This window comes from Dendrobium catenatum, unplaced genomic scaffold (assembly GCF_001605985.2).
Source record: "Dendrobium catenatum unplaced genomic scaffold, ASM160598v2 fragScaff_scaffold_716, whole genome shotgun sequence".
Taxonomy (NCBI): Eukaryota; Viridiplantae; Streptophyta; class Magnoliopsida; order Asparagales; family Orchidaceae; genus Dendrobium; species Dendrobium catenatum.
The window spans coordinates 8,842,239-8,864,846 of record NW_021319178.1 but is presented as its reverse complement, the minus strand read 5'-3'; the positions used below and the strand labels follow the sequence as shown (position 1 = coordinate 8,864,846).

Below are 22,608 nucleotides of genomic sequence, written 5' to 3'. Positions count from 1 at the left end.
GAAACTCAATAAAAAGTTTATTATCGCAGGAATTTGTCTTCATTGATGGTGCAAAGCGCCTTCAGGTTCTGTTAATGATTATTTTTTTTTGTTAGTACTCCCATCACAAGTTTCTTAAACTCTTGACGTTTTTTTTACAGGGTAAAACTCTTGATATATTTGTAGTCAATTCATTTGGGTCTGGATTCCAGGTGATTTGATGATTCATTGGGTTAATTTAATATTATCAGCATGCTACTTCCTGAGAAAATAATAGCAAGCATGAAATTTTCTTCTCATGAATATTAATTGAGCACCTACTGTTCTTATATATTGCACGTGCAGCATGGATGTGGACTTGACCAAGAAATGGCATGGATATCACACGAAATTAATGGAAAAAAGTCGATGTTGAGATAGCATCGAGCGTTTTTGTGAACCCTTGGCTGCTAATAGAGCAATACCACAAGCTACAACGATAGGCTATTACTAATACATCCGGACAAACTCAGGCAAAGGCTGTTACAATGGCAACCATTGGATCCTAACCAACTTAGCTCATCTCAGCCGTTTAGCTTTCTTGTATTTGGTTCTGTTTCTATATATAGGTGCTGTAGCACCTCATTTAGGATATCCTGTAATTTAATTATGTTGAGCAATTGTATTTCATTTATGTTGTCTTCTTGCTTGCGTGTTGTGTTGCTCCTGTCTTCATGGTATTAGAGCCACGCTGGTTCTCTTCTTTTTCGTCTTCCTTTTCTCCAACTGAGTAATCCTCCATCGGAACCCACCCTCCTTCGCCTTATTCCTTCCAGAATAGATGGCTAATTCTTCTTTCTCTCACACCGGCGAACTAACCGCCGCAAACAACTCTGACAACCCGGTCATTCCTTCTTCTCTCAAGTTCTTGATCTCCAACATCTCCCACTTAGCTTTCAAATGACAACTATCCGACTTGGCAATCTCATATGCTGAAATTCTTTTGGGCCAACAACTATGCTGACTTTCTTGATTGTAACTCGACTCCTCCCTCTCGTCTTCTTTACCTGCATGATGGCTCTTCCTTTATCAATCCCACCTACGCCAATTGGATGCTTGCAGATCAAAATCTTGCCGCTGCCCTCTACTCGACCATCTCCCCCACGATTCTCCCATATGTCTTAAATCTTGACACTGTTTTAGACATTTGGGCTACCTTAGAGAAAAGATTGCAAGCCATACATAGATCTTGGGTCATTCAACTCAAGAACGAGCTACATCATATCACCATGGGTCAGACGACGATGCTCCAGTATCTTACCAATTTCAAAACGTTGGTAGACAACATTGCGGCAGCTGGCACATCCGTAGACGCCGAAGATGTCATTTTGTATATCTTGAACGGCCTCCCTCCACAATATCAAGCATTCAAGACGTCCATACGCACCAACCTCACGCCGATCAGCCTTGAAGATTTTTATTCACTCCTCCTCAGTGAAGAAATCAACTTTCTTGCTGAATTGGTAAAATAATCAGCCATCACTAACCCGCATTCTGCTCTTCTATCAGCTCGCGGACGAGGCCGCTCCAGAGGACGCTTCCAATTTCATTCTGGTCGTACAAAATCCTCCTCTAACCGCGTTAATCACCCACGGAACATGTATCCCAGCATTTGTCAAATCTGTGGGAAGCGCGGCCATGCTGCACACACATGTTGGCATCATCTCGACACCAGTTATCCCACCCCTAGCACTTCTTCGACTACTTTCCTAGCCTCCATCCCGAAGTCCTCTTTGGAATGGATATTAGACTCTAGCGCTTCTACGCACTTGACCAACTGCCTTGACGGTCTCTGCAACATCGAAGAATATTCTGGCACGTACAATGTTGCCATAGGAAACGGTCGTACGCTCCCATCTCTCACTCCGTCCGCAGAATTCTTCCTACGCCGAATCTTAAGATTTTACTCTCTAAAGTCCTTCATCTTCCTCACATATCTCACAACCTTCGTTATGTTTCTAATCTTGCTCACGGTAACAATTTATCTATTTCTTTCAACTCATTTGATTTTTCTATAAAGGATCCGAAGACAAATATGATTCTTCTTTCGGGACCCTATTGTGACGACATCTACCCCATCAACGCCCCAACTCACATTCCACAGATCAGTAAGCTATGGCTGCCACCTTCCTCCCTCTCTTCGCTGGTATCACTGGTTTGGCCACCCGCATCCTCAAATTCTCGCCACCATCTCCAAACAAAACATGTCTTTGAATATTCCTTTAGGTTGTTCAACGTGTAAGACCTCTAACGGTCACAAATTGTCTTTCTCTCCCTCTACAAATCATAAATACAAACCTCTTGAACTCATATGGATGTATGGGGCCCTGCTCCAATCTTGTTTACTCAAGAATTTAAATACTACGTTTTATGACACTTCTCGTTATGTGGGTGTTCCTTCTTAGAAACAAATATGATATCTATGCTACATTTCTTAAATTTCATTTGTTGAGAACAAATATTCTCATAAAATCAAACACCTTCGCAGCGATGGTGGCACAAAATTTACAAATCAAACGTTGCCTTCAAGATCATGGCATTTCCCACCAACTCAACTGTCCTTACACTCCCGAACAGAACGGTCTTGCTAAAATGATCATATAATCGAAACTACTCAAACTCTTCTCAACACAGCCAATCTTTCGTTTTCTTTTTGGCCAGATGCACTTCTAACTGTTGTTTACCTCATCAACCTCATGCCCTCTCCTAACACATCTAACCATTCTCATTGTCAACTAATTCTCAAACAAACACCTTCATATCAACATCTCAAGGTGTTCGGCTGCTCTTGCTTTCCTCTTCTACCCCCTCACTCCCGTCACAAATTAAACATCAAATCTCCTCATTCTGTTTTTCTCAGATATGCTACTAACTATAAGGGGGTACAAATACATGGATCTTACCTCTGTTCGTATAATCATTTCCCTTCATATAACATTCGACGAGTCTACATTCCCTTATTCCTCCCCCTCCTCTACCTCACCCACTTCTATACCTCCTCCTTTAAATCATAATCTTCTCATTTCCACTTCTCTTATCTCCTCTACCAACTCCTCCAATATTCTCTCTTGCCCTCCACCTCTGACTCATTCCCATTCACCTCCCACAGTTATCTCATCCGCTCCTATCCTGCCACCCACACCTGTTACTGCTCTAGCTTCATCTGATCCACCCCTGCAACTATCCTATCCTTCTCTTCCTATTCGATCCACTCATCCAATGATTACTCATTTGAAAACCGACTCCTTAAAACCTCGTCAACACATGATTCTAAATCATAACACTACCTCCATTCCGCTCACCCCAACGTCTTATACCGAAGCGTCGAAACGCCCTCAATGGAGGGCAGCCATGACTTCTGAGTTTCTTGCTCTTTAACAACAAGACACTTGGTCGCTTGTTCTTACACCTAACATTACCATTCTTGGCTCTCGATGGACGTACAAAACAAAATTAAAAACCAATGGCTCCATTGCTCGACATAAGGCTCGCCTCTAGCTCAAGGCAATCATCAGGAATATGATTTAAATTACAAAGAGACCTTTAGTCCCGTTGCCAAATTCCCTTCTATCTGCGTTCTCCTTACGGCTGCTTTCCATAGCATTTGGCCCATTCACCAACTTGACATTACCAACGCTTTTCTCCATGGTCCTATCCACGAAGAAATTTATATGAAACAATCCCGAGGTTTCGAAGATTCTCAATATCCTCATCGCGCGTGTCTTCTTCGGAAATCCATCTATGGCCTCAAGCAGGCACCTCGCTAATGGTTTCAAACCTTCTCTCAAGCCCTTCTCTCGGACGGTTTTTAGAAAAGCAACACTGATCCATCCCTATTTACTTATCACCATAACAATCATCAAGCTTATTTGCTTATTTACGTGGACGACATTCTTCTCACCGGCGATCACTCTCCCACTTCTTCACATTATTTCATCTTTAAACAAGCATTTCTCCATCAAACATCTTGGGAAACCTTCCAAATTTTTGGGAATAGAATTCACTCATCATCCCACTCATCTTCATCTCTCGCAATCCCCATATGCTGAAATCATTCTCCAACAAGCGAGTCTCTTAAACTGTAAACCCATTTTTAATCCCTCCTACACTAAGCTACCCACCAATGTTCTCACTGACCCCCACCTCTCCGATCGCACTTCATACCGTCAACTCACCGATTCCCTACAATATCTAACTATCACTCGTCCTAATCTCTCCTTCGCGGTTAATCACCTCTATCAACACCTCCACAATCCCTTACCCATACACTTTCTCAAACTCAAATGCCTTCTTCGCTACCTCCATGCACTATTCATTTCGGTCTTCCAATCTACAAGTCATCCCTTCATCTTCAAGCTTTTGCAGACGCTGACTGGGCCACGGACTCTACTATTAGATGCTCAACTTCCAGATATTGGTCTTTTCCAGGAAATACTTTAATCTCCTGGACTGTCAAGAAACAACAAACCATAAATCGGTCTTCTACAAAGGCTGAATACCGAGCTTTAGCTATGGCAGCCTCGGACGTCATATGGCTTCGATGACTTCTCTCAAATTTTCGTATTTCTCTATCTACTGCTATAGATATACACTGCGATACTATGCATGCCATCGCTCTTGCCAACAACCTTGTCTTTCATGCCAGAACAAAACATATTGAGGTGGATGTCCACTTCATTCGTGACCACATTCAAGCCCAGGAAATCAGAGTTGTTCCTATCTCCACCAAGGATCAAATAGCTGATGTTCTCACCAAACCGCTTTCTACACCTCGGTATCGGCTTTTTCGAACCAAACTGACAGTTCATCCTTCACCGTTCGTTTGCGGGGGCATAATAGAGCAACACTACAAGCTACAGCGACAGGCTACTACTAATACATCTGGACAAACTCAGGCAAAGGATGCTACAATCTAAACCACTGGATCCTAACTAACTTAGCTCATCTCAGCCGTTTAGCTTTCTTGTATTTGGTTCTGTTTCTATATATAGGTGCTATAGCACCTCATTTAGGATATCCTGTAATCTAATATGCTGAGCAATTATATTTCATTTCTTTGGATCTTCTTGCTTGTGTCTTGTGTTGCTCTTGTCTTCAGCTGCAACTTGTCGGAGAGAAATGAAATTGAGAATGTTCGAGGAATGAGGCATTGAGTGTGGGCGAATAATTTAGGATTGTGAAGATAAAATAAGAAATTGAGTTTTTATTTTTGTGAAGATAAAATTTTAAAACACAAGAAATTATATTTAAAAAAATTCCATAAAATATTTATAGCGTGTGTCAATTTGTTTTTAATGGGACATGTGAGTGTCCGTCGTATGTTGTGTCGATATTTGTCGGACAATGCATACTTTTTTTAGGAGAAGTGTCATTGCATCATAGGAGAAAATGACATGCATTATCTAGTTATAGGGGATTAGGCTGGGGTATATTCCAAATGTATCCTATCAAAGTTGCAATGGCGTCCAGTAAACTTTAGTAGCTTAAAATGTTAAAAGGACACACCACATAACTTTTTCATAGTCTCCTGTCATATGAACATCCATTTTGTTACATGTACCCTACATAGATTTGTAAGACAAATCATTTCTTTCAGTTATCCCTGCTTCAAAAATTTTGTTTGGCATAAGAACCTTCAAAAGCTTGGTGGGCTCCTAAAAAGTGAAACTGACTTATAAATATTCTTCAAATGTGCAGGCTCTTTTTGTCTTTCTTCTTCTTCCTTTTCTGTCCAATTTGAGAGGAATTCCTTTCACCCAACTGCCACAGTACCTGAAATATGGTGCTGCATGTTTCTTGAATATCGGAGGCCATATAGCAGGCAAGCTGCTTAATAAATGTTCTTACCTTCCAATTCAAGCATTTCCTACTTAGTTTTCTTGATTTTAAGGTTCACTTTGGAAAATGTATGCTAAATGCAAGAGCTATTTATTTAAATTTTTAGCAGGCTTAGTATAAAATCAAGCTTTTACAAAGTATACTTAGTTAAATGAAATAATAGTGTGACTTTTTTTATTAGCATAGTAAGACTAAGGCTTCGTTTGGGACGGCTTTCTTTCTGCTTCTTAAAACAGCTTTCTAGTTCAATAATTAAAATTTTTGTACTAGAAAGTTGCTTTAAGAAGCAACAAAAAAGTCGTCCCAAACGAAGCCTAAGACATTATCATTTTGCTTGACACATGCATCATAATCTAAAAAATAACATTGAATAATGGCTTAATAAATATTATGAAATGCTAGTTAGAAATTTAAGTTCTATAAATTAAGAAAGATGACTAGAGATACATTCATAAAATAGGGCAAGTGGCATAGCTATACAGCTCTGGGAGTCCGCAACGCTTAATAATCTATACCATTTTAGAAAAAATATTTGCTTCTCGATCATACAATACTGCATGATGTGAATTCTTTCTGATCATCTGACTCTGTTTCTTGTCACATTCTTCAGATTGCGAAGGTGCCCCATTTCTACCACTGCTTTTCATATTAACCAACATGGCTTTCAACATTTCTTTGCTTAATCTGGTGAAAATGTCTTCTGCGTTACTTTCTTCACTTGCAGCTACTTTAGGAGGTTTTTCTTCCCCCCCAGCCATTTACACTTTGCTAGTCAAATGGGATTAGACACTCTTATTGTCAAGTTTTGAGAAATTATAATGTCTGAAGCTGATGTAATTTTTTTGATTGCAGTGCCTCTTTCAATATACATTCTGTCCCTTCCATTACCTTACATTCCTGAAGGCACAAATTTGAATGCATTTTTCGTCATTGGAACTGCGATTCTTGTGTCGGGTTTGACACTTTATAATCTTCCCAAACCAGGCAACCAGCCCCATAGAAATGATTGAAAATTCCATCTCTCACCAATTGCAGAATTTCTTCATCTGTGGCAGTGTACTGCTGGTTCATACATTGTTTTTTTTAAAGCAAGGTGAGTGCCAAAGCTCAAACTACCACATAGGCATGCCCATTCCTGTAACTCATGGGTTCTTAACAAGCAGCACTTATAAATTAATTGAGGCTTCGTTTGCGACTGCTTTCTTACTGCTTCTTAAAACAACTTCCTAAAAATTTTAATTTTTGTACTTGAATGCTGTTTTAAGAAGCAGTAAGAAAGCCGTCTCAAGGCTTCGTTTGGGATGACTTTCTTATTGTTTTTTAAAGCAAATTTTTAGTACAAAAATTAAAATTTTCATACTATAAAATTGCTTTAAGAAGCAATAAGAAAGCAGTCCCAAACGAAACTTAAGGCTTCTTTTGAGAAGCTTTTTTATTGCTTCTTAAAGCAGTTTTTTAAAAAGATGCTTTAAGAAGCAGTAAAAAAACAGTCGCAAACGAAACCTAAATCTTTACTTGCGAGACATACATGGACTTAAAGCAGCTTTTTAGTATAAAAATTTAATTTTTATACTAAAAAGCTGCTTTAAGAAGCAGTAAGAAAGCCGTCCGAAATGAAACCTAAATCTTTACTTGCCAGACATGCATGGATTTTTTCCTTGCCAGGCTTAGGCCTCGTTTGATTAGGCTTTTTTTCTCCATTTCCGTTTGAATAAGCCGAAATCAATTAGTATTTATTGTTTGGAATCAAAGCTTAACAATAATTCCTTTTTAATAAACATCATTTTTTCGGCGGTTACAAAATTCTTTTCGTATCTGCTTCTTCGGTCACAAAACGGAGTTTCGGTCACAAAATGTCTTTTATAATAAAATCTCAAAAGCAAAACTCCTAAACAAACAATTTAAAATTACTTTAAAGTATTAATAAGCACTTTTAAAAATATTAGTCAAACATATCTCATTATTGAAACTCTATTTTATTAAACGGCTTTTTTTCAACCTCCTTTTCTAAAACTCATTTTTATGAAAGCATAAACCAAATCAAACGAAGCCTTAATCATTTTTATGTTGCAGGTCAGAAGGCCCGAGGTCCAGGCTGATTCATTGCATGTACATGTTAATAATATAAATTTTCGTTTCTAACTGATATTTATCTGTTAGCTTCATTATGAGAACATCACAAGGACCAATTCGATTCATTGTATATTTAAATATTGTGTTTGATGTTGTGAACTTAATTATGAGCAGCACAACATTTGCTTACCTGACATAGATGATTTGGAAAATATGTAGTCATTCATTTTTGAAAAAGAGAAAATGATCAAAATGAAGTCATTAAAAAGGGTGCACGTTTTAAATATTTCAAGTATATTATCCAAAATGATGATAAAATAAATGGGGGTATTATTATTATAATTCAACTTGGATGGTTTTGGATTGCGTGATAGAAAAGCACCCTCAAATTTATGATAAAATTTTATAATATGATGTGGAGACTTGCAGTGTTTTATGGCGCAGAATGATGGGCTTTAAAAGCGAAACTTAAAATTAAGTGTTGCAAAGATGAGAATGCTCAAGTGAAATGAGCGTAAATGTGAAAAGGTTGGAGTGGCTCTAGTGGAAAATAAGATTAGAGAGACACGTCTTATATGATTTGGTCACATAAAACGTCAACATTATCGTCAATTTGTTAGGATTGCTGATATAATAAATCTATTGTATGTTAAGAAAGGGAGAGATAGGCTTAGAGGAAATCTTGAACTTTTTAAAAATAATTTTCTTTAATCATTGGGCATAAATCCTTCACCATTAAATTTTAACCTTTTGAGTAATGTTCTATTAAAAGTTTTTAATATCAGATCCATTGAGGTTATGCATTAAGATGCACTAATTTTTTATAAATTAAAAGTTTATTGTAAGGTTGTTGTGAAAATATAATGACTAGTCTGATTAAAAAAGTAAATTTTCATAACACAAATTTTTAGAAAATAATAAAAAATTAACAGGAAAATAATAGCCAAATAAAATTATTATTGATATTTAAATTAAAACAAAGAGAAAACTATTCCAAATAAACCATTAATAAAAAAGTTAAATATTATTCTTCTCTTTGAAAGAAAGAAATTGGTTCTGCAAGTTCATTTATTTTTTTAATTAACAAAATCTAAAATATATTATTTTTCACAACCATGTGGTAAAACACTTTATTTCTACCTAATGAACAAAATTAAAAAAATTGATGCTTATTAAATATCTGTTTAGAAGATCTACAGATTTCCAAACCTGGAACAAAATTAAAAAAATTCCAGCCCGCAACAGGCCCGCAACAGGCAAAACAATACTTGTGTTTTGTTTGGGATATCTTTCTTACTTAGTACAAAAATTAAATTTCGTACAAAAAGTTGTTTGAAGTAGTAAGAACGCCGTCCCAAAGAAAATTTTTGGCTTCATTTGAATCAATTTTATTATTTATTTTCAAAACAGATTTTTAGTGCAATTTTTTTAAAAAAATTTATACAATTTTTTTTAAAAAAAAATTAATAAAAAAAATCTGTTCAAAACAAAGGCTTACTCAGAGGTTGAGCTCGCTCAACTAACCTAGTAGAATGAGTCAATAATGGCCTGAGCAAGATATTCACACTTGGCAATATGAACTCTCAATAATGCTTTTTTTCTTGCCAAAGAGAAAATAATTATTTAAATAATTAAATTAAAAAAAAAAACACTTGGCAAGAGCAGCCAGCCAAAGATATTCTTCAATCTTTGGTCATATACACAAGCCACTTGTCTGTCATATTGTCACTCTGCAACAAAGAGAGTTCATATTATGTCATTTAAACATGAAAGAAACTTTAATTTTTTGAAAATCACTCGAAATTTGGTTTAAATAGAAAATTATGATAAAAAAATTATAACAATTCAGTTATTGATATGACAGCATACAAATTATAATGATAAGTGTTGCGTCCAGGAGTATTCGCGGCGGTAGAGAAATATAAAGTTTATCGTCTTAGCATTGTACGAAAATCCGGCACGCAATCAGATAAGAGAGAGGGTCTAGCATTTTTGAGACACCAGGATTTTTACGTGGAAAACCACTGAAAAGGGGAAAAATCACGGGGACTGGCCTAGTTTGAACGAATCCACTAGTATTTGCAGTCGATTACAAATGAGGCCCTTCCTTGGGAGAAGGCCTTAGCTTGATGTACATCTTATAGAGGACATTACATGATGTAAATACAAAGAGTTACTATTGACGTATTCGCTTTGTTGGAAGGAATGTAGTCGGCGGGCGACGGAAGTCAGGAGGACCGTAGTCAGCTGGCGACGGAGGTCGGAAAGACTGTAGTCGGCGGGCGATGTAAGTCAGGAGGACCGTAGTCGGCGGGCGACGGAGGTCGGAAAGACTGTTGTCGATGGGTGACATAAGTCAGGAGGACCATAGTCGACGGGTGACGGATGTCGGAAAGACTGTAGTCGGCAGGCGACGTAAGTCAAGAGGACCATAGTCGGCTGGCGACGAAGGTCAGAAGGACTGTAGTCTGACGACGAAGATCAGAAGGACAACGTCAAGTAGAAGTCCAACAATGAAAAGAAATGTATCTTCGCATAGACGTCCAGCGAAGTCCGATAACCGGTAGAAGTCCGGCGTCGGGTAGAAACTTGGCAAAGAGTGAAGGTCCGACGTCGGGTAGAAGTCCGACGTCTGTTGGTGGCAGAGGAGAGCTCTGGCTTCAATTGGGCGGAGTTTCGGCGTCAGGAGGGAACTCTGTTTTAAATTGGGAAGAATTTCAGTATCACGTGGAAGTTTGGCAGAATTCCTGCGTTCTCCCGAATATCACGCAGAATCCCGGCGTGTTCGGGAGGCAGGACGAACGCCGGCGGTGATCGAGGAGGAGAGGATTATCCTTTTCCCCTTTCTCCTCTTCTTCTCTTCTTCTTCTCTCTCTTCACTTCCCTCCCTCTTGTGAAGAATGAGGCTCTATTTATAGTTTTTCTGGAGTGGCATGGCTTGTAAATATATGTGAGATCAGGGGCAAACAGGGAGTGGTTGACTGAACGGTTGATATTGAATCCTTTGATCATACACCGTTCGTCAGCCATTTGAAGGCCTTAGTGATGTCGGAATCCGGTGATCTTGGGCTCACTGGTTCATCTTGTCGAGCCGTTCGATTCGACTATAAGCTCGCCAAAATTGGAGACCGTTTGGTAACTCAAATTGTGGTTCAAACCTTCCAACAGCGCTTTAGGTCCTTGATTTGGACTCATTTGGGCTCGGATTGAGTCAAATTTGGTGTCGTTGGGTTTGTATTTCCGAGACGCTCAGTTTGACTATAAGTTTGCTGAAATCAAAGTTCAGGTGCTCCCGAATTTAATTTTTGAAGTTTCCAACTAGCTTTTTGCCTCGAGATTCGTGCCCGATCAAGATAATTTCTGCATGACGTATCAATAAGTCTTAACAATTTTATCATCATCATCATCTTTAATTATTGTGAGTTTTTTTTTTTTAATTTGGGTTCTTTCCATTTCCTTCCAAATCTTTTTTTTTAAAATAAACTCATAGAGGGGCATCACAATTACTAAGAGAAATTATAAGCCTTAAAGAACAGACAGCTCTCTAAAAAAAATAAACTTTGAAGAAAACCTACGAGCCGACATTCTATCTATTACAAATAAGCAAAACAAAAATCCAATCTACCAAATTACTAAAGAAAACCCAATTATTCGAGAGAAATCGGGCCACACGAGCCACCCAAAGCACCACTAGAAAAAACCCAAAGGTCCAAGCAACATTAGCGACGAAAAAAAAAACATGAACCAAAGGAACTGCAACCAGCCAAAAGGACTCAGTATGGCAATCCTGCATCCACCAAGAGCAAGGAAGTGACCATCCATTGGTAGTTGAAAGCCACACAAACCAACTGAAATTCTGAGCACTAAGGAAACCACTCTAACCACCAAGGTTGCCAACTCAAAGCCAACCCGGGGATAAGCAGAAATTCCCCATCATAGTCCAAACATCAACAGAAAAGCGCAAACAATCACAATAGGAATCACATTTTTTTCTTATATTTACTTTTAGGTATCTTTCCAGCACCATATGAAACAGATTGATCAACAAAACGACTACTCATAAAATTATACGTATCTTGTGAATCTTGAAATTTATTTTCAATCTCATCAACATCACCATCGGACACATTCAACTAAAAAGAATGATCCACACAAGACTTACTCACAGACAATGCCAGATGGGCTCCGCATTGGACACGATCAAAATAGGAATATCAATAAAAGTTTTCGACACAGCCAAGTTAACTGAAGGATTACCAGCATCCCCAAACACAAAATCCAAACAAAATTCTTCCTCATCATCAATGATGTCCTTTTGCAGGATCGAAGTACCTGGAAAAACAAATGAACAAAAGACAACAAGCAACGGGAAAAAGGAAGGAGATTACCTCTATATTCTCGTTTGTATTTCTTATGTAATAGCAGATAATCAAAAAAGTGTTCCTCTAACCTTTTTCTTCTCCTATATGTATTCTATTACTTTTTCTATTACTATATTAGTATAACTATGAAAAAGCTGTAGAAGCCTGTGCTAATATGAAAACTAGTAAATAAAGGTAGTGGGTAGTTGCTGTCTGCTTGGGTGCGTGTGGTGATCCGCCAGTCCACAGTTAACCCGGTACATCAATCCTCCCCAGCTTCAGAAGAGCTCGACTCCGACGAGCTAATAAGAACAACGGCGTCGTCCGCTGGCTTGTATGGAGAAAGATCAGCCACATTGAAGGTGGAGGACGTGTTACAATCAGCCGGCAACCCAATATTGTATCCATTGTCATTGATTTTGGCAACAATAGGTACTAGGCCAAGTTTGCGCTTGGCTAACTTGGAGTAGGTTCCCGGTGGGAACTGTTCGCGACGGAGACGAACCATCACCAAATCCCCAACCTGGAATAGGCACTCCTTGCAGTGCACGTCTGCAGCGGCTTTGTAACGGCTGTTTGACTTGATGAGTTGTTGCCTAATCTCAGCAAGCATCTTGGAATAATCCTCCGAGAAAGAAGCGGCGGCAGGTGAATGGCATTTGGGTACATTGGAGAGGTCAATAACTATATTGGGCGCCTTTGTGTATACGATCTGGAATGGGGCCTTGCCCGTCGAACGGTTTATCATCGCGTTATACGCGAATTCGGCTCGTGAGAGAACATCTTCCCACTGCTTGGGCTGTTCCTGCACTAAGCATCAGAGCATGTTGCCGAGCCTTATGTTTACGACTTCTGTTTGCCCATCGGTTTGGGGGTAATATGCAGAGCTGAATCTCAAATCTGTGCCGAGTCGTTTCCACAGTTCGTGCCAGAAATGGCTGATGAACTTAACATCTCGGTCCGAGGTGATACTCTTCGGCAAACCATGTAAACGAACAATTTCGTTAAAAAAAAAAGAGTAGCAACATTCAGAGCATTAGAAGTTTTCTTACAGGAGAGAAAGTGGCTCATTTTAGAGAATCAGTCGACGACCACTAAGATGGAGTCGTTCCCCCGCCTCATTCGCGGTAGGCCAAGAATGAAGTCCATACTCAAGTCCTCCCAGATTGTGTTCGGTACAGGTAATGGCATATACAGGCCATTGTTCCGAGAGCCACCTTTTGAAGTTTGGCAAATGGGACAGCTTTCGACAAACCTTAAGGTATCACGTCGCAATCTTGGCCAAAAGAAGCGAGCCTGTAATTGTTGCAGGGCGTTGTCTTGTCCCAAATGTGCGGCCAACCCGCCGCAATGAGTCTCTCTGATTAAATGCTGTCGCCAAGAAGAAGCAGGTATACACAAGAGATTGTGCTTGAATAGGAATCCATGGTGAACAGAGTAATCATCAAATTGCAATGTTGGCTGGCATCGCTCCCATATGGCTCCGAAATCTGCATCTTCCTCATATAATTCTTTCAGGTGATCAAGCCCCACAAGCTCTGATTGTAGCCTTGTAAGTAAGACAGCCCTTCGGCTGAGGGCGTCGGCTACCCTGTTCTCGACTCCCAGCTTATGCCTCAACGTGAAGGAGAATCTCTGCAAAAAAGCAAGCCATCTAGCATGCATCCTGCTAATATTTTTTTGAGTATTGATATGCTGCAAGGCTTTGTTATCACTGCATAAGATGAATTCTTAGTGTAGAAGGTAGGATTCCCATTGCTTAAGTGCACGGATTATAGCATATATCTCTTGCTCATAGGCCTCCCATTTACTCCTTGCCGGACATAACTTTTCACTGAAGAATGCTACAGGCCGCCCCAACTGTGAGAGTACCGCGCCAATGCCGATGGCGGATGCATCCGTGTCCACCATAAATGGTGTGTCAAAGTTCGGTAGAGCCAAAATAGGAGCAGTTGTAAGGGCCTGTTTAATGTGCTCGAAACTTAATTGTTGCTCGGCTTGCCACTTGAATGATTTGAGCTTGAGGCAGTCGGTGATCGGAGCTATAATACTGCTGAAGTCTTTGATGAATCGACGATAAAAATTAGCCAGGCCGTAAGAACTGCGTATGTCGAAGAAAGATTTTGGTTGAGGCCACTCCGTGATTACCGCGACCTTCTGCGGATCGACATGAATACCATGGTCCGAAATAATGAATCCCAGGAATTTAACCTTTGCGGTGGCTAATTCGCATTTCGGTAAGTTGACATATAGTTGTTGTTCACAGAGGATAGTGAGCAAGGCATTCAGGTGCTGTATATGCTGTGGTCGGCCGGCACTAAAGACCAAAATATCGTCAAAATAGACGATACAAAAGCGGCCCAAAAATGGCTTTAAGATCTCGTTCATCATTCTCATGAACGTTGATGGCGCATTGCACAAGCCGAATTGCATTACTTTCCATTCGTACAGACCATGCGGTGTCTTGAAGGCTGTCTTCCACTCATCACCTGGCCGGATGCGAATTTGATGATATCCGCTTCGAAGATCCAGTTTAGAAAATACCGTGGAACCCGTGAGTTGGTCAAGTAACACATCTACGCGCGGCATAGGAAAACAGTATTTAATTGTGATCTTGTTAACGGCCCTGCTGTCGACACACATTCTCCAATTACCATCTTTCTTTGGTACAAGCAGCGCCGGGACGGCGCAAGGACTAAGGCTGACTTGTATCAAATTCTTCACGAGCAAGTCGTCGATCAGCTCTTGGAGAATTGCTTGTTCCTTGGGGTTAAGGCGGTAGTGGGTTAGGTTCGGCAAGGAAGCACCCTGTACAAAATTGATCTGATGTTGAATATTCCTCAATGGTGGCAGCTGGGCTGGCAACTCCTCTGGTATGACATCACGGAACTGCTCCAGGAGTTCGGATACGTCCGTAGGGACATCTTGTGATGGGAGGTCTTGGGCGGGTTCAGTAACAAGTAAGGCAAAATTGGGAGCTTGATTACGCCAATCCTGTATCAATTGGTTTCCTGAAACCAAATGGATCGCGACCTTCTTTGATGGTTCTTTACCCGGTGTTGGCAGCTCAGGCGCCCCAGGTAACAAACGTAATTTCCGCCCTTTCCAATCGAGCGAATACACATTTGCTCTTCCATCATAGTGAACCCCGACATCGAACTGCCATGGCCTTCCCAAAATCAGGTGGCACACATCCATTTCCAAGACGTCGCATAAAACTTTGCAAGAATAGTGTTTGCTGATAGAGAAGCTCACACGGCAAGAGTCGGTGACAGTGATCTCCATCCCCTTTTTAACCCAACTGATTTTATACGGGTGAGAGTGTTTAGTAGTTTTCAGCTGCAAGCCTTAGACAACAGATTTGGAAATAATGTTTTCCGTGCAACCGCTATCTATCAACAAATCGCACACCGTGACACTTATAGTACAACGAGTTTTAAAAATGGCGTGACGCTGCGACATCCCCACTTGGCGCGAGGCTAAGAGCAATTTTCCCATTACTCCCACAAACGGTTCGCCCTCATCTGCTTGGACGTCTTCGGCATCTTCGTCATTTTCTGCCGCAGGGTCTTCTAATTCTAATCCGTCTTCGAATTCGGCCAGTTGCACTTGCTTCCTTTGGGGGCATTCATTCGACTTGTGACCCGATTGAGAGCACCGAAAGCATTTAAGAGTTGAAGGGCAGGCATAGGGGTTGGATGAATTGATACCCTTCGGTTTCGACACCGTCTTCCCTTCTGTCGTTGTTTCCGAAGAACCCCCAGTAGGAGCGGATGGTACTATGCTTGGTGATGGTCTAGCCATAGGTGGCGAAGCCATTTTGCTCGGGGTGGTCGTTGGTTCTTGCCAATGCCGGCGATAATATGGAGTTTTAGGCTTGCGATTCTGCTGGACTTCAATCTTCATGGCTAGGTTCACCGCTTGGGGCATAGACCAAACAGAATTTAATTCCAGTTGGTCTTGGATGCTGTCTTTTAAACCACCGATAGAACGAGCTACCAATTGGGTGGCGGACTAGTTCAAATCGTTCCGAGCGCTCAATCTGTTGAACTCCTCAATGTATTCACTCACTGATCTTGCTCCTTGCGCACAATGTTGTTACCTCATGTATAGTTATGTTCAAAATCAGTGGGGAGAAATTGTGTGCGCATTAATTGTTTCATCCGTGCCCAGCTCCGAACACGATCGCGACCCTCCCGTCGGTGCGATTGCAGTGTTTGTTCCCACCATGCCCCCGCCCCACCTCTTAACCGGCATGCCACGTATTTGACCTTCTTATCTGGGTCAATATCCATATAATCAAAAAAATTGTCCACCGCCTTTTCCCAATCAAGGAAGTCTTTAATGTGGAGATGTCCGTCAAAGAAGGGAATATCCATCTTCACTTTGAATTCACCGTAATACTGACGGTGATGTTGAGGACGGCGATCCCGCTGTTGGTCCACCACGTCGAAATCATCCACCTCTTCGCCGCTGGAATACGGTGGATTAATGCCTCTGGTTGGAAGTGGTTCCTCGTCGGAATCGGTGGGATCCTGTTGAGCATTCTGCTAGCGTCGAACATAGCCTTCGCCGTCTCTTCTCTGCCTGGGTATTGGCCGATTTACTCGAGCTTCTTCCCGGTGGCGACCTGGGTTCATTCGTCTCGCCCGGATGAGATTGAACTCCCGGCGGATGTCCATTGCTAACCGTTGTACATCGGCTGCAACTTCGTCAATCCAACGATTGACGTCTTCTTGTCTTGCCCACAACGCCTCCAGCGTCCGAGCCCCTACTGTTGCTGGTTCCTTGCCTTTGTCGGTCATCCCGCCTTCAGGTGCTAAGCTCTGATACCAGATGATGTCCTTCTGCATGATTGAAGTACACAGAAAAACAAATGAACAAGAGACAACAAGCAATAGGAAAAAGGAAGGAGAATACCTATGTATTCTTGTTTGTATTTCTTCTGTAATAGCAGATAATCAAAAAAGTGTTCCTCTAACCTTTTTCTTCTCCTATATGTATTTTATTACTTTTTCTATTATATGTTAGTATAACTATGAAAAAGCTGTAGAAGCCTGTGCTAATATGAAAACTAGTAAATAAAGGTAGTGGGTAGTTGCTGCCTGCTTGAGTGCGTGTGGACCGTGTGGTGATCCGCCAGTCCACAGTTAACCCGGTACATCAATCAACATTACCAATGATAGGAGAAGTAACTAGGGTGTGGGGAGATGGGGAAGGAACAATTAATATTGTTGAGAATCAGACACATTTCTTTCCAAATCTTCTGAAACTAAATCAAATCAAGTAGGTTAGGCTCAAATCAATATTGTTGAGCCAAACTCGTTTGAGCTTGATCCATTCTTAGCCTTCGTAAGGACAAAGGTTTAACAATTTCATGGGCAAAGCCTATGATCATGATGATGATAATGCCAGCTAGAACTACAATGATAATTTAGATATGAATCAATAGATTGAATCAAGAGGCTATTTGTTATCAAGGTATATTTGGGACTAAGGCTTCGTTTGGGACCATTTTTTACTGTTTCATTCAGCTTTCTAGTAAAATAAAATAAAATTTTTATACTAAAAAGCATATTTAAGAAGCAGTAAGAAAGCTATCCCAAATGATCCACATAATCAATCCCACAGTGGGATAAAGGCCTTTTGATATTGTTTTTGTTTTTGTTCTAGTATTATATAATAAAAATATTGAATAAATAGTGTGATGGAATGAAAATTAATTTTATCATTCATAAAATATTAGAAATAATGTTGTTTCAATTACTATTAGTTTAGCATAACATCAGTAATGTGTGTGTGTATATATATATTCTCAATTAAAATTTCAATATGGTTCAAACTTGATAAGAGAATTAATACTAAGCTTTGATATGTCATTAGAAATTGTCTTGATCGTGCATAAATCTCAAGGCATATTTAAAATGAACTTTCAAAATTAATTTTGGTATAATACAAACTCTGATTTCAACAAACTTAGTTAAATTGAACGCCTCAATGAGATAAATCAAATGACATCAAAATTGGTCCAATCAAAGCCCAAACATGCCCAAATTAAGTGTTAAAAGCATATTAGAAAGCTTCATGATATTAAATGGATGGTCAAATGATATTCAAATATAGAATGTTTATAGTTTAAATTGAGTGGCTTGACGAGATGAATCCAACGAGCTCAAGTTCGCTTAATTCCAATATCATTAAGACACTTAAATACTGAACAAATGCTCTCTGATTAATCAGATCAATACAGGTCATTGATGGAGCATTCTGAATTTGCTTCGTATCTTTTTCATATTTACAGAGTATGCTATTCTCAAAATATATAAGTAGGTCCCCTCTCTCTGCATGAGAGGGACTTAGAGGCTTGGACCATGGGCTATAGATTCAAGAGCATTCAGAAGCTTTAAGAATATCGGAGCTCCATCTGAGCACCATCGCTGGTGAACCTTCCTCGTCATTGGACTTTTACTAATTGATAGTCGTTGGATGTCCACCTTTGTCGTGATTATATATATATAATAGTCTAATATTATAAAATATTCTAATATATATTAACTTAATGATATTAAATTAATCACTACTTTTTATATGATTAATAAAAAAAATTTGCTTTCATTTTTTACTATTATTATTTTTAACTTTTACATTATCAATTTTATTTTTAACTTTGACATTTGGCAAGTAATTCTATCTGTTGTAGCCGCAACAATATTAATAATTTAATATCACATGAATTGTTATATTGACTAGGCTTATGTTGGGAGAGATTATTCCGTGCGGACACTCGACAAAGCTTATCGTCTAGAGACAAATTAGGTGCAGCCACGTCATCCAATACTGAGCCACGATATCAAGGGATGACGTGATGCATTTTTATTGGGCTCTAGACAACGTTCGGCATCTAAATTCACCGTATGTTTTAATTGCACACATGAGAGATGACAAAACCCTAAATGCAGTATTTTGCATTTAAAAATAGAAGAATAAGCTGTGAATCCTAATTAATTATTCTTTATTGTGGATTGGTGATGGATTTCTAGAAGAAAAAGCATTATGTCATTAAAAAAAAAAAAATATTTTCCAAAGTCAACAGAGTGATTGGGCATAGTATTTATCGATTTAGGCTTTAGGAAAGGGAAAAAAACAAAAGTGCCGAGAAAGATGTAATTTTAAAAAATATACATACAAGAAAACTATAAAGATAAAAGCCATCTCGCTCTCATCCCCTAAGATTTCCTCATGGGTTGCCATTCGAGCAAAATGCCTCACAACCCTCTCATTCCCCTCCGTTCTCCCTTTAGCTTTGACTCTCTGAAACAAGCCATCACCTTCCTCCTCGAGAAGAACAAGGAGGTCGTCTGCATCATCTTAGACTGCAAAAAGACAGTCAGGAAGAACCCTAAACTCTTCCTTCTCGTAAAAGACTACTTTGATAAGGGTCTCCACAACCTCGACTTCTGCACCGCCCTCGAGAACTGCCTCAACAATGCCCAAAACTTCCTTCACGAAGCCGACCCAACACTAAAATACGAGAAGGCCAAAGACGAATTGAAGCGTTTCAAGGAAAGCGTTGATCTATTCGCAAAAGAATTCCTTGACGTCTTCAACTCAGTCAACCAACAGCAACTCTCATTGCTGGAAAAGTTACTTCTTGAAAAGCAGAGGATTGACAAGAAGCTTAAATCGGCTCAGGCATTGAGGAAACTTTTTTCCATAATTTTTGCTTCGGCCTCTGCCGTTCTTCTAATCTCCTCAATTGTGTCTGCTATTGTTGGTGCGCCGCCTATTGCGACAGCAATCTTCGCAGCATTTTCGGCCATGGGCACGTGGCTTGACTCCATGTGGAATAACTACAGGGAAGCAATTAAGCGGGAGAAGATGATAATTAGCGCATTAAAGGCTGGAACTTCGGCTGGGATTAATGAAATGGATGGGATTAAGGCTATGGTGAATATGGTGCAGGATCAAATTAGTTGTTTGCTCGAGAATTCTCATGAGCTCAATTTTAGTGCTGAAATTGAGGAAAATTGGAAGAAGATGAAGTTGTTCATGAAGAACATTGAGGATTTGGTGCTGCAGGCCGATCAGTGTCGCAGAGATCTAAAGCGAGGGAGGACTGCTGTGTATGAGAAGTTAGTGAACGCCCCAACTGATGTGATGAGTAATAATTTCAGGGTTTCTGATTCCTGACGCTCACTTTTACGTTCTTCCCTATGATTTTGCATATGATATTTCTGTAATTTAATATTCTAGATGTTGTCTTTCTCCGCCGTTGTTCCCCATCTCCAGCCGCCGCAGCCCGGTCGGCGCAGCTTTTTTTTTTTTTTGGGGAAAATTTGGGCAAAGCCCTTTTTATTAAAAGAAAAGGTTACAAGACATCAGAGAATATCCTATGACCAAAAAGGCTGGCTTAAAGAAGCCCAAAATTGAGAAAATATAAAAAAATTACATGTAAATGACTAATTGACAATATTACAATATCAAAAAGCCATCAGAATTGTAAATCAAAAATAGTAGTTTCCAGCATCTAATTCCAAAACTCTGAAGCCAGGAGAATAAGCCGCAGTTATCAGCTTCAGAAACTTGAGATAGAGCTTAAAATAAAGAGCTGCGTTCGAATTCTTCCAGCAACAATCTGCATAAAAAGATAAACCACTGATCAAGTCCAGGTAGTCAGCAAAGAACACAGCTCCCGGTGCTAACTGCCTGGACTCAGAGATTATCAGAGGAATAAGTAAACATATCCCTGGTTGCCGATTGACCTTCCAAGGGATTGTGCAAGGGAGCATCATCATCGTCCAGGCAGTCCCAATAAGCAAATTCCCGAGGGACCCGAAATGCACAAGAACCGCATAATCGTTTTGCCGCACAAAAATGGCTTCCCCATTAACACAGATCACATCCAACATGCTTAACCAACATCCAAGCATATTCAGCTCAAATACAAACCAACAGTTATAACATAGCCAACTCCTCCATAAAAACCAAAAACCTCTCATGAAACCTGCTACCATCCAACTCAAATAAGATCCAGCAAATGTGTCGAATTTTTCCATTTTGCAACCTTGCCCAAAATAACTTTTTTAATGGAAAAGATCAAAGAAGAAGAACTTTGAATATCATTACCAAATCTCCTATTATTACGTTCCCTCCAGAGATAATAAATTATCCCACATACCATAAGCATAAAAAATTCTTTGTGAAGCACGGCAACAGAAAATTCAGATCCCAGCCATTCCATAAGATGCAGCACTGTTGGTCTAAGCAAAAAATTTTTTGTGATAGGGAGAAGGGAGTTAAGAATGAAGAATGTAAAATTACATTCAAAGAAGATATGATTCACAGTTTCCGGGGCATTAGAACAGAAAGAACATATTATAGGAACATTAATATTCCTAATTCTCAAGGCATCCTGTGTTTTACATTTATAATACATTTATAATAGTTTTGAAATTCATTCAGTTAAACAATTTGATCTCAATAGTCTGCTCTTTCTTTTGCAACATGAATTTAATTGCTAGTATTGCTGAAATTAAGGCGATAAAAAATTCGTCCTTTAATGAAGCCTAAGTCAACTCATGACTAGCAAGTTCAAGTTCAACTTAATAAATGGTTTAGTCAAACTCAAAGAGCTAAGAAATCAAATTTGAGTCATTATTGATATGACTCAAATCTTGATGCATATTTGAATTGAGAACTTCCAAAGTTAAATTCAGGATTACATACAAACTCCAATTTCAGCAAATTTATAATCAAGTTGAATGTCTTGACAAGAGAAATCCAAGGACACCAAAATTAGTCAAATCAAAGCCCAAATGGGCTCAAATCAAAAGCTTAAAGTATATTTAGAAGATTAAGACAATTAATTGGATGGTCAAATAATATTCAAATATATCATATTTATAGTCAAATCGAGCGGTTAAATTCATGTTTAGCCAACAAGCCCAATATCACTTTCTTCTAACCTCGTTAATGTAATTAAATATTGAATGAATGCTTTATGATTGAAGGAACAAAGACAAGCACTCTAAATTTGTCATGTATTTTCTCTATATTTGCAAATCATGTTACTCTCAAAATCTATAAATAGACCCCACACCCAACATAAGGGGACATTTTGGCTAGAGATTACAGAGAGCCTCGAGGTTTCAAGGATTTTATAGCCCCAGCCAAGCACCATCGCAGGCGAACTTCTGTCGTCTAGTCGCTATCGAACCTCCTTTAGTCCACTCAAGCGTCGTCGAACCTCAACCTAGAACCGACCGCTGTCAGACCTTTGCCTGGTCGCCGACAGCCTCCACCGAACCACCGCCATGCA

General features: G+C 39.6%; 3 protein-coding genes across 7 annotated transcripts in view; 2 read left to right on the top strand and 1 right to left on the bottom strand.

Annotated features, from left to right (window-relative positions):
* LOC110105275 (protein CLT2, chloroplastic) overlaps positions 1 to 8,141 on the top strand; it is a 32,262-nt gene extending 24,121 nt beyond the window's left edge. For all 5 annotated transcript variants that reach the window (XM_020834708.2, XM_028696082.1, XM_028696081.1 and 2 more), the window contains 6 exons: positions 30 to 65; positions 141 to 191; positions 5,716 to 5,839; positions 6,467 to 6,592; positions 6,709 to 6,949; positions 7,930 to 8,141. In XM_020834708.2, coding sequence (XP_020690367.1) covers positions 30 to 65; positions 141 to 191; positions 5,716 to 5,839; positions 6,467 to 6,592; positions 6,709 to 6,866 — 495 coding nt within the window. In that variant the 3' untranslated portion in view covers positions 6,867 to 6,949; positions 7,930 to 8,141. The remainder of the gene's footprint in view (positions 1 to 29; positions 66 to 140; positions 192 to 5,715; positions 5,840 to 6,466; positions 6,593 to 6,708; positions 6,950 to 7,929) is intronic.
* A 4,411-nt stretch (positions 8,142 to 12,552) lies between these two features.
* LOC110105291 lies at positions 12,553 to 13,038 on the bottom strand. Its single transcript, XM_020834732.1, has one exon. It carries the CDS (start codon positions 13,036 to 13,038, stop codon positions 12,553 to 12,555), a length of 486 nt encoding a protein of 161 aa, XP_020690391.1.
* Positions 13,039 to 19,529: 6,491 nt separating this feature from the next.
* On the top strand, positions 19,530 to 20,480 carry LOC110105290 (UPF0496 protein 1-like). The gene has a single exon (XM_020834731.1). The coding sequence runs from the start codon at positions 19,530 to 19,532 to the stop codon at positions 20,478 to 20,480; it is 951 nt and encodes a 316-aa protein (XP_020690390.1).
* The last annotated feature ends 2,128 nt before the right edge of the window (positions 20,481 to 22,608 follow it).

Excerpts from the sequence above, each read along its gene's own strand:
- LOC110105291 (XM_020834732.1), bottom strand. The coding sequence starts at position 13,038 with ATGATAAACCGTTCGACGGGCAAGGCCCCATTCCAGATCGTATACACA.
- LOC110105290 (XM_020834731.1), top strand. The coding sequence starts at position 19,530 with ATGGGTTGCCATTCGAGCAAAATGCCTCACAACCCTCTCATTCCCCTC.